The sequence below is a fragment of the Trachypithecus francoisi genome, unplaced genomic scaffold (assembly GCF_009764315.1).
Source record: "Trachypithecus francoisi isolate TF-2019V2 unplaced genomic scaffold, Tfra_2.0 Lachesis_group4, whole genome shotgun sequence".
Lineage (NCBI taxonomy): Eukaryota > Metazoa > Chordata > Mammalia > Primates > Cercopithecidae > Trachypithecus > Trachypithecus francoisi.
Window position 1 is genome coordinate 117529204 of NW_022681469.1, and position 12175 is coordinate 117541378.

Here is a 12175-nt window from a genome sequence, read left to right on the forward strand (position 1 = left end):
GAGCTGAGTGGGTGCAGGCCCAGAAAGTGAGCAATTGCCAGTGACACGGGGTGGAGGGACAGGTGGAGGAGGAGTTGTGAGCTCATCTGCACAGGACATTACTCCACATGGGGCTGAGGAGCAAGGGGGACCCCCACACTCCCCACCTCCCAATGCTGAGGCATGTAGGTAGAGGGCTACATGAAGCCTCAGGAGGGCTTCAGGGAAGAGGTGTTCTCAAGGAAGAGGCAGGAGGGTGGTGAAGGGGACATTTGGGGCCCACCCCTTCTCCAGCTGGCAAAATTGCCCTGTCCCTGCTGGGTGCGGTGGCTCATGCCTATAATCCCAGTACTTTGGGAGGCTGAGGTGGGAGGATCACTTGAGGTCAGGAGTTTGAGACCAGCTTGGGCCACACGGTGAAACCCCCACCCCCGTCTCTACTAAAAATACAAAAATTAGCTGGGCGAGGTGGTGCACTCCTGTAATCCCAGCTACTTGGGAGGCTGAAAGAGGAGAATCACTTGAACCCAGGAGGCGGAGGTTGCAGTGAGCCGAGATTGTGCCATTGCACTCCAGCCTGGGCGACAGAGCGAGACTCCATTTCCAAAAAAAAAAAAAAAAAAAAAAAAAATTTGCCCTGTCCCCTGGGACTCAGAGGTCAGCCCCTGCAGAGTCCCCTCTGCACACCACCAGCCCCACTCCAGCCTCGGCAGCCCTCTGTCTGGGCAGGACTTTGTGGCCCTTTCTCCAGTCTGGAGACCAGAAGGCCAGGAAAGGAGGCCAGGCATGGTGGCTTATGCTTGTAATTTCAGCACTTTGGGAGGCCAAGGTGGGTGCATCTCTTGAGCTCAGGAGTTCCAAACCAGCCTGGGCAACATGATGAGACCCCATCTCTATGAAAAATAAAAAAAATTAGCCGGGTGGTGGCACGCACCTGTAATCCCAGCCACTTGGGAGGCTGAGGTGGGAGGATTGCTTGAGCCCAGGGGTTCAAGGTCGCAGTGAGCTATGATTGTGCCACTGTACTCAAGCCTGGGTGACAGAGCAAGACCCTGTCTCTACAAATAAAAAATAAAATAAAGAAAGTTAGCTAGGTGTTGTAGTACCTGTAATCCCAGCACTTTGGGAGGCCAAGGTGGGAGGATAGCCTGAGCCCAGGAGTTCAAGGCTACAGTGAGCTATGAAGGCACCACCATACCCCAGCCTGGGCAACAGAGCAAGACCCCATCTCTAAAAAAGGAAAAAAGAAAAAAAAATAAAGAAAAAAAAACAACAGGAAGGATCTAATTCCACTGGATCAGCACGAAGGCGGCCCGTGCCTCTGTATGTCTATTTGGCCTCTCTGTCCTGCTGTGACCCAGCAGGCTGGCCTCCAGGGATTGTATCACTCAGACCCCACACTCTCTTGCTTCTGGTGAGGTGTGGCTAATGGAGGGACTGGCATGAGATCAGGGGGCGGGAAGACAGAGCCCTGTTCTCTCCAGTGGCTTCATCCTTTTACCTACAGCCCCTGCTCCTGCAGGGCCCCTCACCCATGGCTACTGCCTGCTGGTCCTGGAAACATGCCTCCCTCCCTCCCATCAGCAATCAGACCCAGGAGTGCTCAGGGCCCCATTAGAGCCAAGTCCCAGGTCACCCTCTCTTGTCCGTTCCCCTAATGCTGCCCACACCTTTGTAAACGCTCTCAATTGCCCTGTGAGACAGCGTACCATCTGTTTCCTGCCAGGACCAGACCCATACAGGGTGTGGCAAATGTTCGTGAAATGCAGGGTCTTAGAGTTCACCCAGTTCAACCTTCCCTTTTAAAAATGTTTCATTTTAGAGACAGGGTTTTGCTCTGTCACTGAGGCTGGTGTCCAGGGGTGCCATCATAGCTCACTGCAGCCTCCAACTCCTGGGCTCAAGCAATCCTCCCACCTCAGCCTCCAGAGTAGCTGGGTCTACAGGTTCATACCACCACGCCTGGCTAATTTTTGTTTTGTTTTGTTTTGAGACAGAGTCTTGCTCTCTGTCACCCAAGCTGGAGTGCAGTGGCACGATCTCGGCTCGCTGAAACCTCCTTCATCCCGGTTCAAGTGATTCTCCTGCCTCAGCCTCTCTAGTAGCTGGGATTACAGGCATGTACCACCATGCCTGGCTAATTTTTGTATTTTTTGTAGACACGGGGTTTCACCATGTTGGCCAGGCTGGTCTTGAACTCTTGACCTCAGGTGATCCTCCTGCCTCTGCCTCCCAAAATGCTGCAATTACAGGTGTGAGCCACCACGCCTGGCCTTAACCACCATGCCCAGCCTTAATTTTTGTATTTATATTTTGTAGAGATGGGATGCTGCTATGTTGCCCAGGCTGGACTTGAACTCTTGGCCTCAAGAAATCCTCCTGCCTCAGCCTCCCAAAGCACTAGGATTAGAGGTGTGAGCCACGTACACCTGGCCTAACCGTTGCTTTTTACGTAAGGGGAAACTGAGGCCCAGAGAGGGTGAGTGATCAGTCTTGGGTCACCCAGCCCCAGGGTTGGGGCTCATAGCTGTTCTGAAAAGGTTCTGGAGAGGCCAGGGCTTATCTCACAGAGGCTGACAGCCTGTCTGCCCCATCCCCTGCCTGCCTCTCCTAGCCTGGTAGGTTCAAGATCATTTGGGCGTTTCCTCCACAGCAGGAGCCGGATGTGTCTGCTCCAACTAATAATCCCATTAGGGCCATTTGCGCCTCCTAGGGGCAGGCGCCTGGGAACCCAGCCAGCGCCCTCCTCCCTGACCTCTTGCCCCAGAAGGCGGGGCCCCTTCACATGGCACAGAGTGTCTTCCGGCCTCCTCTCCATCCCTCACCCTCCCCAACCTGCCCATCGGCGACACGTTGCTCCTCCTGCCTGGCACCCTTCCAAGGTCCACCTGGCCCAAGTGTCCTGCTCCTTCCAAGCCACCCCTCCCCAAGATGCTGCCTCTGAAGCTCAAACAGTCCATCTCCCTGACAACTGTGTCCTCTCCTTCTCTCGCATGTGGTGGTATCACTGTCCTCCCCCTACAGCAGTGGGCACCTTGAGGGTAGAACCTTGCCTCGGGCATCTCTGGACCCTGGGGTCCGAGCACTGAGCGGGAATCCTGATGATAAATGTTGCATGATAAATAGGCACAGTGACTCACGCCTGTAATCCCAGCAGGAGGATCACTTGAGACCAGGAGTTCGAGACCAACCTGGGCAACATAGTGAGACCCTGTCTCTACAAAAGTTTAAAAAATTAGCCAGGCGTGGTGCCATGTACCTGTAGTCCAAACTACTCAGGAGGCTGAGGCGGGAGGATTGCTTGCACCCAGAAGTTTGAGGCTGCAGTGAGCTATGATCGCACCACTGTTCTTTCCAGCCTGGGCAACAGAGTGAGATTCTACAAAAAAATTAATGTCTACAAAAAAATTAAAAATTAGTTGGGCGTAGTGTCATGCGTCTGTAGTCCCAGCTACTCTCAGGAGGCTGAGGTGGGAGGATCACTCCAGCCCACGAATTAGGAACTGCAGTGAGCTATCATGGTGCCACCGCACTCCAGCCTGGGCTACAAGGCGAAACTCTGTCTGAAAAAAAAAAAAAAAAGAAGAAGAAGAAGAAGCACCAGCTGTGCCTTTGGTCTTTTGTGTACTCCAGGAAAGGATTGGAGGAAGTGGAGGCAGAGGGCTTGAAGTCCTCCAGCCAGCAGGGAGCAGGCTGGGGAGAGGGGCCACAGGGAGGACGCTTGGGTAGAAAGACAGCAAGTGCCAGCCATGCTGCCCAGTGGCCTTTGGGTACCAGGAGGCTGTCTGGGCAGGACAAGAGGAGCACCTATATCAGGTCCACAGTCAGTCACCAAGCCCAGCTAATTTTTTTTCTTTTTTGTAGAGATGGGCTTTCACCATGTTGCCCAGGCTGGTCTCGAACTCCTGAGCTCAAGTGATCCTCTTGTCTCAGCCTCCCAAAGTGCTGGGATTACAGGCCTGAGCCATCGCGACCAGCCTTAGGTCCACAGTCTTCACAGTTCCCAAGGCACGTTCAGCTTGGTTTAGTCTTACTGTGGCCTTGTGGGTTCAGGGTTACCATCCTCATTTTACAGATAGGGACAGTGAGGCTGGCAGAGAGGCCCGTCCTGCCCCAGGTGACAACTGCCCTAGGATCCTGAGCCTCGCCCTGGTCCTACATGCCCTTAGGGACCTCCCCAGGAGGAGGAGCCAGGGGCAGTGGTGCAGAAAGATTGCCCAGGTGTACGACGTCACAGGCAGGCAGGGGGATGTTGGGGGCATTTATTTCTGATAGAGATTGGCACAAGCTTTGGGTTAAGGACACTCACCCCCACCCTCATCTAGAAACAATCTCTCTTGCCGGGCGCGGTGGCTCACGCCTGTAATCCCAGCACTTTGGGAGGCCGAGGCGGGCGGATCACAAGGTCAAGAGATCGAGGCCATTCTGGCCAACATGGAGAAACCCCATCTCTACTAAAAATACAAAAATGAGCTGGGCGTGGTGGCGCAGGCCTGTAGTCCCAGCTACTCGGGAGGCTGAGGCAGGAGAATCTCTTGAACCCAGGAGGCAGAGGTTGCAGTGAGCCAAGATCGTGCTAGCCTGGCGACAGAGTGAGACTTGTCTCAAAAAAAAAAAAAAAAAGTAAAGAAAAGAAACGATCTCTGTCAGGGTCCAGAAGCTTCAGGGCATGTCCCAGCCCAGGCTCTCCAGCCTGGGCCAGGGAGGAGGTGGAGGGACACATGGACCCCCCTGAAACCCCTCAGGAAGCCCCCTCGGCAGGAGTGCTGAACGTGTGGTGCGTGGTGTATCTTCTCACACTCCCTGTCTCCTCTGGGCCTGATAGCGACGTGCTCCTGCAGCTGTTGAAGCTTGGGAGGGGAGGAGAGAGGCAGAGATAATGGATGCTGAAGAAAGGCTCTGGCCGAGATCCCACACCCATTGGCTAGCATGCTCCGACCCATCACAAAGGGGAAACTGAGACTCCACTGGCCAGGCGGAATGAACCAAAGGGACTGAGGTGATTCCTCCAAACCTCACAAATCTAGCTCATCGCTCCTGCCCCCCACCACTCTCCCCCTCCATCCTCCACACCCCAGGGTCCCACTCAAACATTATCTGTCTGTCTCCCTTGATCAAAACCCACTACTGGCTCCCATAGGCTGCAGGATACAGCCCAGTTCCTCAGCTGGGCCCCTGGGGCCCCTGGCCTGGCCTGGCTGCCTGCACCCCTCCTGCCCCCATTCTTAGAGTCACCGCCTCTCCCCCTCTTCCCCAAATCCCACCAGGGCTAGGTCTCCCCTTTTCTCTAGGAAGCCTCGTGGACACCCTCTGTGCCCCAGGCTCAGGCACCTGAGCTCTGTATGACACCCTGACACCCTTTTTTTTTTTTTTTTAGATGGAGTCTCACTCTGTCGCCCAGGTTGGAGTGCAGTGATGCAATCTCTCAGCTCACTGCAACCTCCACCTCCCCAATTGAAGCCATTCTCCTTTCTCAGCCTCCTGAGTAGCTGGGATTACAAACACGTGCCATCACACCTGGCTAATTTTTAGTAGAGATGGGGTTTCACTATGTTGGCCAGGCTGGTCTTGAACGCCTGACCTCAGGTGATCCGCCCGCCTCAGCCTCCCAAAGTGCTGGGATTACAGGCGTGAGCTGCCACACCTGGCCTGTATGGCATCTTGAGGCAATGCTCAGAGCTTGGCCTGAAAGCAATTCACCTCCACCTGGAGCGTGTCCCCGACTCTGGTGTCTGCAGGTTGCACCCACTTGCAATCCCAGATGCTGCCACCAGGGGGTGCACAGTGCCCGCTTGGAAGGTGGGCAGGGGCGGGCGGGGAGGAATAGAGAGGGAGGGGTTAATGCCCAAGGGTCCCGCCCCTCCCAAGAGGCATGGGCGGTCTCAGCCCGGTCCACTCACCAGGTGTATATGAGCACAGCCAGGAGGGCTGTAAGGAGGACTGCCAGGAGGATAGACAGGATGGCGATGATGACCACGGTGCCCGGGCTCTGGGGGCCGGGGACAGCCCGAAGTGCCTGGGCTGAGGGAGGTGATGGGGGGCCACACAGGCGGGCAGGAAAATAAATTTTACCTGACGGGAAGGGGCCCTTGGGCAGAATCCAGACCAATCACCGCCCCGCCTCCCCTACCACTACCCAGGCCTGGGGGAAGAGGGTGGCTGGGGGAGGGGCGCTTGCAAATTGCAGGACGGTCAACTGCCTCTGACTGAATGGTGGGCTGACCTGTTCCTCCAGCCCATCCTCAGTCTTCAGGAGCCCCAGGCTCCAGTTCCTCTGCCCGGCCCTCTGCCCCTACTGTTCGACCGGAGCCTCTGGCCCCTACCTTGCTGCAGGTGAGTGTCGCTGGACCATTTTGTCTCAGCCACGGGTCCTTCGTCATTCATCACCAGGAACTTCATCCTGAATGGGAGACCCAGCATTGGCCATGGGGGTCCCCCATAGTCCTGAAACTATCAGGCCCTGGTGCCTGCAAGTCTGTCCTCTGGAGTCCCAGGCCCTGGGGAGAGCAGCCTGGGGAGGGAGCTGGGGACTAAAGAGCCCAATAGAATGGGTTCGAATCTAGGGGTGACATTTCCAGCAGTGTGACGTTGGGAGTGTCCCTCCTCTCTGGGCTTCTGTGTCCTCATTTGGGAAAGGTAGGGGGTGGGTATTAGATCTCTCAGAACGGAACATGTGTGAATCAAGCATTTAGTGAGGGGAGACTGTCTGGATGGAGAGACGCCACCTGAGTGGTCCACACGGCCCGTGGGGACTGGGGCTTGAGGTGGGGAGCCTTCTGCTCAAGAAAAGCAGGATAGGCCGGGCGCAGTGGCTCACGTCTGGAATCCCAGCACTTTGGGAGGCCAAGGTGGGCAGATCACTTGAAGCCAGGAGTTGAGACCAGCCTGGCCAACATGGCGAAACCCGGTCTCTACTAAAAATACAAAAATTAGTTGGGTGTGGTGTCAGTTGCCTGTAATTCCAGCTACTTGTTAGGCTGAGGCTGGAGAATCGCTTGAACCCAGGAAGCGGAGGTTGCAGTGAGCCGAGATCATACCACTGTACTCCAGCCTGGGTCACAGCAAGACTCTATCTCAAAAAAAAAAAAAAAGAAGAAGAAGAAGAAGAAGAAAAAAAGGATAATTCACGTAATTCATGAAGGCCTCCCCAACTCCCTGTCTGCTGCTTCCTCTTCCCTTTGGCCAAGCACGAGCAGAGGACCCAGGCATCCTGCTGGGGCCCTGGTGAGCATCCTAGGAGCTGCCCCAGGCTCTGGCTTGGGTGCAGGCAGGAGCCAGGGCCTGGCAGAACCGCTCACCTGTAGGGGCCGGGTCCCGGGAGGGGATGGTTGCAGCCAATTTTTGTTGGTTGGCAGTGGGTATCATTGCCGACGCGGAGGACACGGAGCTGGCCTCTGGCCTGGTCACTCGGGTACAGCCCCCGGTTGGCCCTCAGTGTGAGATAGTAGCCCCTCTGGGAGAAGTTGGCAGGAGCCGGGATGTCCTGGTTTGTCCGTGGGGCCGTGAAGCTCTGGGTGGCTAAGGGTGGCACTGTGGTCAGACAGTCACATAGCAGGATTCCACCCTCACCCCACCAGGCCTGACAGCCCTCCCCGGCCCCATCCCCTGCAGCACCTGCTCCCTGCATCTCCCCCTAACACACCCACTACTGCCCTCAGGCCCGCAGGCCCACTTCACAGAGGGAAAACCGAGGCCCAGGCCCAGCAGCACCCACCATTGCTGAGGGCCACCACCAGCCAGATGGTATCCAAGTCAGAGATGTTGTGGCTGTGGAACTGGCCCAGAGGCTGCTCCAGCGTGAAGGTGGACTGGGTGAGCCTCCCCGCCAGGGTGTCCTTTGAGAGCTGGGGCACATAGTTGATATGCTCTGAGGCAGCTGGAAGGAGACGGCAGAGAGGAGAGGCCAAATGGGGCAACCAAGCCCCCAACAGCTCTGATCTCCCCCCACCCAGATCCAGACTTAACATGGGAGCCCCAAATTAGGGGCACTTCCTGGGAGGTCGGGTCCGGTATGAATCAGGAAGCTTCTCCGGCGACTCTATGCCCCATGGGCATGGGTGGGAGGCCTGAGTTCAGCCCCTGGCCCCTCTCTTAGGAGCCTACTAGGGGTGGGCACCGTGGGAGGTGTAGGACAATGGCGGCATGGGAGCCTCCACCCCAGCGGTAGGCACAGTTCTCCCGGGCCTCCCGGGCCGGGCCATGTTGGGATGAAACTGGAATTTGGGGGCAGCCTGACCCTCGGCTGAACTCCGCTCCTGACATGCGCAGTGACCTCCAACTTAAGTCCCTCCAGATCCACCCACATGGTCCAGGTTGTGCTGCTTGAGAGGATGAGTAGCTTGGCAGGGGGCAGGAGGGTGGGGGCGGGGGGTGGGATGGCACAGGAAAGTCCCCTTGGCTGAGACTCCAGGCTGGGACACAGACTGCCCAGAGGGTCTGGGGGCTCTGAAGCCAGAACTTGGTTCCAAGTCTAGAATGTCCTCTCCTCCCCGCCCGGTTCTTTGCCACCTCCCACCATGGCCCCAAGGCATCTTTGCCTTCAGGACCAAGTCCCCCTCTCAGACTCCCACCGCCCCTCCCTGGGGAAGGGTGGGGGACAAGGACAAGCTTCCCAGGTCCCTACGCCAGAGGGGACTCCAGATCGGCAACTTGGCCTGTGTCCAGCCTTGCTGGTTGGAGAGCTCAGTCCTCCCCAACTGAGCCTCCCAGGCAGGAGCAGGACCACAGCGCCCCTCCTCTCCCCAACCCCAAATACAGGTCCGGGAGAAGCAGAATGATGGACTGGGCTTCTAGGCGAGTCTCCAGCAGCTGCCCCTGTTCGGTTCAGTTCAGTTCAATTTGATTCATTTACATTGAATTCAACTCAAGTCCAAAGGTTCAGGCTAGAGTCTTCTTTGGGGGCAACTGTTGTGATTCCTTTCTTAGAGTTCTCAGTCCTATGTCTGCAGCCCAGGGCACTCTGCGTGCAGGAGGCACTTAATGTTTAGAAAGAGAAGTGGAGACCGGGCGCGGTGGGTCATTCCTGTAATCCCAGCACATTGGGAAACCGAGGCAGGTGGATCATGAGGTCAGGAGTTCGAGACCAGCCTGGCCAATATGGTGAAATCCCGTCTCTACTAAAAATACGAAAAGTAGCCAGGCATAGTGGCTCATGGCTGTAATCTCAGCTATTCAGGAGACTGAGGCAGGAGAATCGCTTAAACCTGGGAGGCGGAGGTTGTGGTGAGCCGAGATTGTGCCACTGCACTCCAGCCTGGGTGACAGTGCAAGACTCCATCAGAAAGAAAGGAAAGGAAAGGAAAGGAAAGGAAAGGAAAGGAAAGGAAAGGAAAGGAAAGGAACAGAAAAGGGAAGGAAGGGAAGGAAGGGAAGGGGAGGGGAGGGGAGGAGAGGGGAGGAGAGGAGAGAAAGAGAAAGAAAAGTGGAGCAGGCAGACTGGGGGGGAAGGCAGAGATTGTAGGAATGTATCTCTCAGCCTGTCCAGTTCCAGTTTTTCTTTTCTTTTCTTTTTTTGAGACAGGGTCTTGCTCTTTGGCCCAGGCTGGAGTGCAGTGGCGCATTCATATTTCACTGCATGGGCTCAAGCCATCCTCCCACCTCCATCTCCCAAGTAGCTGGGATTACAGGTGCACTCCACCACACCCAGCTAATTAAAAACAAAAATCTTTTTTAAAAATGGGGTCTTGTTATGTTGCCCAGGCTGGGCTTGTCAGAGCTTCCTGGAGACATGCATTGTCCTGGACATCTAGAAACCTCTCCTCAGGGAGACGAGGGAGGCAGGGCCCATGTGTGAGAATTTGGAAACAAAGTGAGGTCTTGGGTCTGTCCTGCAGCCTGAGGTGCAGTGGGTCCCTCCCGACCAACCCCCGCTTACTCACCCACGCCTGTCCCAGGCTGGACGTGGGTCAGTAGCAGCAACAGCGACATTAGCAGCTGGGACTGTCCCGCAGAGAGCCCCATGGCCGGGCCAAGCCTCCAGCTGTTGTCCATCTGTCCGTCTGTCTGCAGTGTCTGCAGCTCCAGAGGCTCCCTCGTCTGTAGTCTGTGCTGGGCTAGGGGAAGCTGTTTCTGTCGTCTCCTGTTGCCCCTCCCAGGTACCCCCTCCTCTCAAACAACTAGTTGGACAGGTTTGGGGGCAGAATCTGCCGGCCCAGTGAATCTGGCATCGCCAGGGAGTGTCCGAAGAGAACAATCAGTTGCAAGACAAGCCTGGACTCCCCCACCCCACCCCAGGAGTGCCTGACCAGGGAGGGGCTGAGGAAGGAGGAGGCAGCCCCAGGATCCAGGCTGTCCCAGGGACCATCCCACCAAGTCTGCCCCGTGGATCTCCTTGTCCAAACAGTCCCCAGTGTAGCGACTCTTCCTTTAGGACCTGAGGTGGGAGGATCACTTGAGCCTGGGAGGTTGAGGCTGCAGTGAGCCTAGATGGCACCACTGCACTCCAGCCTGGGTGACAGAGTGAGACCCTGTCTCAAAAAAACAAAGCAAAACAAAACAAAACAAAACAAAAAAACCTGGGAAGAGTTGGTGTCTGTTTTTGGTTCGTAGAGAGTGCCGATCAAGGAAGTTCCCTGGAGTCTCTTTTATTTATTTATTATTATTATTATTATTATTATTGAGGCAGGGTCTCACTGTTGCCCAGGCTAGAATGCCATGGTGCTGTCATAGCTCACTGCAGCCTTGACCTCCCAGGCTCCAGGTTCTCAGGTTCTCACGGCCCCGCCCTGGGGAAGGATAGGGGATGAGGACAAGCTTCCCAGCTTGGCCTGTGTCCAGTTTTGCTGCTCAGAGAGCTCAGATCCCCACCCTCAATTCACCCCCCTGCGTGGAAGGGAGTGACCCTCACTTTCTAGCACAGACAGGGAAGAGGGCTTGGCCAAGAGCACCCAGGAGGTCAGGGCAGGACTGGGGATTAGATCACGCCCAAATGCAAGCTCTGTGGCACTCCTGGTATGGCCCTGCTGTCCCCCTGCAGCCTGGCCCCGGGAGGGGGGCTCCCAGACCTCACACCCCCTCATCTCTTTATCCAGGGGACCTGCCCTCTCTCCCTCCTTCATCCCCAGCATGCCCCATCTACCAGGGCAGGGTAGTTCCTCTTCAAGACAGAAAATTACCAGATGGAAGGCCGGGCGTGATGGCTCACGCCTGTAATCCCAGCATTTTGAGAGGCCGAAGTGGGTGGATCACCTGAGGGCATGAGTTCGAGACCAGCCTGGCCAACATGGCAAAACCCTTTCTCTGCTAAAAATACAAAATTAGCCGGACATGGTGGCTTGTTCCTGTAATTCCAGCTACTCAGGAGGCTGAGGCAGGAGAACCACTTGAACTCGGGAGGCACAGGTTGCGGTGAGCCGAGATTGCACCACTGCATTCCAGCCTGGGCAACAAGGGTGAAACTGCCTCTCAAATAAAATAAAATAATAATAATAATAATATAATAATAATAAAGATGAGATGGGCTCAGGGCAGGTAGACAGAGACCTGTGACCACCTCTCCCCTGGATCAGGGCACCAGCCCCCGTCAGCCCGACCTTCACACTCTTATTATGCCAGATGTCTTCTTTCTGGGAAACCCAACAGATTATCACCTGTGGCCCCCATTTTTGGGTGAAGAGGGGGCATTACCCAAAGGGGACATACCTCAGTTCCCCAAGGGGATTCAGAGGTTCACCTCAACTCACAAGAAAAACTTCTGGCAGGGCGCGGTGGCTCACACCTGGAATCCCAGCACTTTGGGAGGCCAAGGCGGGCGGATCACCTGAGGTCAGGAGTTCGAGACCAGCCTGACCAACATGGAGAAACCCCGTCTCTACTAAAAATACAAAATTAGCCAGGCGTGGTGGCATGCCTGTAATTCCAGCTACTCGGGAGGCTGAGGCAGGAGAATCACTTGAACCTGGGAGGCGGAGGTTGCGGTGAGCCAAGATCGCACCATTACGCTCCAGCCTGGGCAACAGGAATGAAACTCTGTCTCAAAAAAAGAAAGGAAGAAAAAGAAGAACTTCTGGAAGGGACATCTGTCTTGAGCAGGACAGGAAAGAAACGTGAAGTGCATTGAAGTGGGAAGACATTGAGAATCATTGGCCACCAGGTAAGGAAATTCAAGATCCTCCCAATCGGGGTCCCTCACTCCCTGCTCCTTCACACCTCTGAGCCTTTGCCTGTGCTGTTCCACTGCCTGGAACCACCTCCTCCC

The 12175-nt window shown here is 55.8% G+C and overlaps 1 protein-coding gene across 1 annotated transcript; it reads right to left on the minus strand.

Annotated features, from left to right (window-relative positions):
* Positions 1 to 4226: 4226 nt before the first annotated feature.
* UPK3BL2 (uroplakin 3B like 2) lies at positions 4227 to 10407 on the minus strand. Its single transcript, XM_033192611.1, has 6 exons — positions 9858 to 10407; positions 7694 to 7855; positions 7278 to 7497; positions 6303 to 6379; positions 5880 to 6000; positions 4227 to 4829 (listed from the first exon to the last, which is right to left on the minus strand). Exons 1-6 carry the CDS (start codon positions 9967 to 9969, stop codon positions 4721 to 4723), a joined length of 801 nt encoding a protein of 266 aa, XP_033048502.1. The 5' UTR covers positions 9970 to 10407; the 3' UTR covers positions 4227 to 4720.
* Positions 10408 to 12175: the final 1768 nt, after the last annotated feature.

Excerpts from the sequence above, each read along its gene's own strand:
- UPK3BL2 (XM_033192611.1), bottom strand. The coding sequence starts at position 9,969 with ATGGACAACAGCTGGAGGCTTGGCCCGGCCATGGGGCTCTCTGCGGGA. Across the intron at positions 7,498-7,693 it reads GGTGGTGGCCCTCAGCAATG|CCACCCAGAGCTTCACGGCC; the intron begins GTGGGTGCTGCT and ends TGCCACCCTTAG. Across the intron at positions 6,380-7,277 it reads CCGGGACCCGGCCCCTACAG|GATGAAGTTCCTGGTGATGA; the intron begins GTGAGCGGTTCT and ends TCTCCCATTCAG.